The sequence below is a fragment of the Hippocampus comes genome, unplaced genomic scaffold (genome assembly GCF_001891065.2).
Source record: "Hippocampus comes isolate QL1 unplaced genomic scaffold, H_comes_QL1_v1.1 scaffold155, whole genome shotgun sequence".
NCBI lineage: Eukaryota > Metazoa > Chordata > Actinopteri > Syngnathiformes > Syngnathidae > Hippocampus > Hippocampus comes.
Window position 1 is genome coordinate 949635 of NW_017804967.1, and position 4749 is coordinate 954383.

Here is a 4749-nt window from a genome sequence, read left to right on the forward strand (position 1 = left end):
CCTTCCTCCTCTCGACAAATCAAGCGGCGGATGACGGACAATGATGAAAATTTGATTCTTTGAAGTTGTAATGGCCATTGAAACGTGTAAAATTCTCCAATTGAAAGGGGAGGGGGGGGGGAAGGCCCCCCCAGTCTTGGGTGGCTGCTGCCGGCTCGATGGGAGGTTCCTCGGGGTTTTGTCGCCCATTTCCCATCGCTTGTTCGCTAATTCCGTCAAGGATTGGACCCGATTCTTGATAGAGTTTGAAGGGGCACCACTTGCTCAGGAATATACGACCCCCCCCCCACCCCCCACCTTAACTATCCCGTCTTCTTGTCACAGTGGCCTGCCTACTGTTGGCGTGAATAAGGCCTGTCACTATCAAATCATTTTAGTAGCGATGATTCCATCGATTCATCAAAAAAAAAAAAAAAATTGCATTTGTGTATGACAATTTGTCACTCATCGCAGTTTATGAAACAATTATTCATGTTTATCTGGTATTCTTTAAAAAAAGAAAACAAAACACGAAACAACATTGAAGCAATATCCCACGAGGGGGTTGGTTGATGTTGTACTTGCTAACCTTTTTGAAACCGATTCAGTTACGGGTCCGGTCATTGTTTTCCAAAATCAAAGCAGATGTTTGTGGAAAGTCTTATTTTGATGAAACGCAAAAAGACAATCGGTCCGCTTTCATGGCCGACTGCAGAAATTCAGAGAACAAATTACTCTTGAGAGGCGGAGATCACACGATCTGGACTGTTTTTAATAGAACAATGGCTCCCCATTCTTAAACTAGTCGTCGATTAATGTGATCAGTTGTCGATTGTTGACACCTCTTGTGTGAAATATATCACAACAAGCATCAGGTTTTCACTTTGTCCAACTTGCCCCTCGAGAGATCTTTGCAGCGGGGCCATCCGAACCCGCCTCCAGGAACTTAGTCCTTTACCAGGAACTTTTTTTTGTCCTGGTCACTTTTTAGTTCCAAAATTCTTCATGTATTCGAATCATTTTGGTGGAAAGGCCCGATGCGCTATCCTGGACACAGATGCTTTTTTTTTTTTTTTTTTTTTTCGTCTTCTGTTCCAAAGAACTTCATCCATCCCAAAAGACTGAAGACAACTGGAATTTCCCAACTACTGCGGGAAAGATATATTGTCCATATCAAACGCTAACGTTGACGTTGCGTTGAAATATATGTTCGAATCAGAAGTAATAAAAGTTGTTTTTTTTGTTTTTTTTTTTTTTGTGTGTGTGTATAGTGTAAAAGTAGACATAAATATTATCTAATGCGTGCAAAGGCTACCTGCTCTCTTCTCTGATTCTGGCACAGACAATCCATTGGCGTTTCCTTGAAGCCTCTCGAGCACCTTGCAAGTCAACCTTCTTCCAAAGCGCCCCCCCACCCCCTCTCACAAGTATTTCATGCTCAAATGTTGGGGGGCGGGGGGGTGCATCATTCAACAAATCAAATGAAAGAACCTGGAAGAGCGCAGGTTTCCCGATTGCCAAACGACGTAGCATCGGAAGCAGATGCTCGCCTCAGTTCACCCTACGAACAACGTATTCATTCCTCAGCTTATTTAACCCAACTACAGTGGACGGCTTCTTCTCATGTGATCAGGTTACAGGGTGCATGAAAGGGTTAAAGGTCATTCGTGCCTTTGTGCTTGCCAGGACATCACCACCGTGTCGGGGGTGCCGGAGGAGCACGTGAAAACCCGCAAAGTTCACATCTTTGTGCCCGCCAAAACCGCCATGCAGTCGGGAGTCAACGGCACCAAGAAGTGGAAGATGGACTTTGACACCAGGGAACGTTGGGAGAACCCGCTGATGGGCTGGGCCTCATCGTACGAAAGCGCTCCTTCACGACTTTTGTCAAACGTCGTCGCCGTCCAAGTTTCTTGTTTGACTTTTTGCTTTGTTTACGCAGTGCTGATCCCTTATCCAACATGGTGCTGTCGTTCTCCTCCAAGGAAGACGCCATTGCCTTTGCGGAAAAAAATGGTAATTCAGTTTCAGCCTTTTAAATCGTACTTCCATGTGTGGCTCGGTTCGGCACACTGCGACGGCAAAGGAACCCGAAAATGTCCGATACCGATTTGCTACGTGCGGACCAAAGGCATGCTCGGGCTTTCCGGCGGCGCATTTGAAGTGTTCGAATCAAAAGTATTGCTCCCGCTATCCATTCCGCCCACTTGAAGTTTTGGCCGCGTCAGCGATCGCCAATCAGCTTCGAGAACGTGCTGAGTACATCACACGCATTGGCAGACACACAGTCAAATAAAGCGGAGTGCCCCGACTCTTGTCCGCTCGAAGCGACCCACAGTGTGTAGTCACCCGGGCGAGACAAACGTGCGAGACAAATTTCAGTCTGATGGCAGCAATACAGTGATATTTAAATGAGTGCCATGGGAAGAAAATGGGCTTGTTTATTATAAAGGCGACTGCGTTGTGTTGCCTTTCTCTTCTGTCTTGAATTCATCGATGAGAAAAGGTCTTGATATTATAAAAGATAGACATCGTGGAGTGGAAAAACGTGATTAGGATTAACCAACCCGTATATCTAATCAAAGTGTCAGTGTAGCCTCGGTTTTTGTGATTAATCTGTTGCAAAAAGTCTGACTGACCGACACAATAAAAACCAAAGCAATATTTCCCTTAGGAAATAATGTAAAACCAAGTAATCCGTTTCAAACACACCAAATTATGAATAGAAAATACATCTTATAATTTTCCACGCGTATGAGCATTAACACAAACTTCCCTGAGCATTCCTCGGACCACAGTGAGCAATTTCAGACATGCGCAAGGCGGCCATACTGGTATCGCACATGTCCAAAACCTGCGGAAATAAGTTACGTCATGTAGTACATGATGAAAACAAATCTAATTACCTTTATATCAAAATGGAACATATCATTGAATGGCAATTTGTGACGCGAATACAGTTGGCCCAAGTTTGTTACTTTTAATTTAGCACACAGGTTATTTTAAGCATAATTAATTAAGCCAGTCTGGATGGATAACTATGATGACACATTGTGCACTAATAAATAATGGAAAATATGTCCTTCAATGAAACACAAAAATTTCTAGTCACCCGACCTTTGAAGCATGGGACTTTAAATAATTGCGTCCAAAGTTCAAACGGCCGATGTCGCCTCAAAAGCATCTGGGAAAAGTTTGTTGAAAGGACGGCCACGCTGTATTTATGACTGGGTGACAACAGCCAGCCCGCTGACGTCTGTCCGCTGCAGTTGGAAGCGGTCCAAGGCGAACTTCGCCGACCACCGCTCACGCTGATTTTTTTTGCCCTCCAGGTTGGAGCTACGACATCACCGACAAACGGACCCCGAAGCCTCGCGCCAAATCCTACGGCGCCAACTTCTCTTGGGACAAGAGGACCAGAAGGTCTGCTAAGTAAACCCGAGAGGCATCTGTTGGTCGCCGTGACCTCCCGTTGTCCCGCCCGCAGCGGACCTGTACAATTCCTGTCAATAAAAGCTTCATCACACGCTTCAACCAAAACCTTGCAGTCATTATTGCTTTCGTTTTTCAAACATTCACCTCATTACCGACTTCCTAATGTTTCGCACTTGATTCATGAAGTGTCTGCAGCGTGAGGAGGCTTGTGCAACAAAGACCCAACAATCAGAACCTGTTTAAACGCTGCGGTAAATATATGTGTTGGCTCAACCTACTGTGTTTTTCTGGGCGACATTTTGTTCCCATCTGCCTTTGATTGGAGTTCGGAGTTTTGTTTTTCTTTCCTTAGACGATGGTTAAACCCTGATGACAACAATATGTCCAGAAAGAGGTGGTTGTGTTATTAACACGCTTTATTTTGCTGTCCAGAGCCAAATTTTTTTTTGTATTTTACAAAAACCAAGACCAGGAACAGCCACGGTCCCCATTCCAGTCACAAGTGCAGTTGAAAATATGCTCCAGGTAGGCATTGTTTCACCCCCGACGTTCAGAAACTCATAGCGTCGTTCAAATCGTTCTGTAACTCAAGAGTGCCAGAGAGTGACAGCATCCTGAGCGCACACAACAGTTTTGAGGCGCAACTGTGTAGGAAAACGTCGACAAGCTGCAATTGGCTTCTGGATGATCTTTGGGAGAATTTGGCCTTTGTGGAACATGGAAAGAGTCTTTGGATTTGGATTCCGTTCATGAAAAATTTTTGTTCGATGTACAGTCGATCATCGCATGCCGTTTGTTACCTTGACACCACCAATGTCGGGTGTAGTAAAATAAAAACTTTTTTTTCATAATAGTGCTGGAATTTCTACAGCCTTTCCCAGAGAAGAATAACAAAAAACACACATCACAGCCGATAAAACAGCCAACCGCCTTTCCGCGATAACGTGATGATGTGAACGAGCGGCCAATGGTTCGAAAAAGAGGGGCTTCACATTTGGTGGCGGACTCGCTCCCGGAGCTTGTTTGCGGCCTTTGTGTTCAGTAAACAGTGGTGTTAGTCTGCCGCCCGGACCCACTCTGCGTGACTGCACTGACGTTCACATACCAGCCGTGGATGCTTAATTGGTATAACCCTTCGTTAATTAATGCACCGCATTGCAAATCTTTCACAGCCTTGTGCTCGCTATTTATGTTGGTCTGTCGCCGGGCGCATCAAAGGCACCGATCTAATAGGAGTGTAATGGTCCGATGGGGTCGGCGGGCCGTGAAAGGCGGCAATGTGTTGCTGTTAGCCTTTGAAATGCGCTCGGTGAGAAGGGGGGGGGGGCTGGAGGG

General features: G+C 45.5%; 1 protein-coding gene across 1 annotated transcript in view; it reads left to right on the forward strand.

Annotated features, from left to right (window-relative positions):
* The window catches only part of ndufs4 (NADH:ubiquinone oxidoreductase subunit S4), a 16737-nt gene extending 13218 nt beyond the window's left edge, over positions 1–3519 (forward strand). The window contains exons 3-5 of the mRNA XM_019888280.1: positions 1666–1838; positions 1922–1995; positions 3312–3519. Coding sequence (XP_019743839.1) covers positions 1666–1838; positions 1922–1995; positions 3312–3415 — 351 coding nt within the window. The 3' untranslated portion in view covers positions 3416–3519. The remainder of the gene's footprint in view (positions 1–1665; positions 1839–1921; positions 1996–3311) is intronic.
* Positions 3520–4749: the final 1230 nt, after the last annotated feature.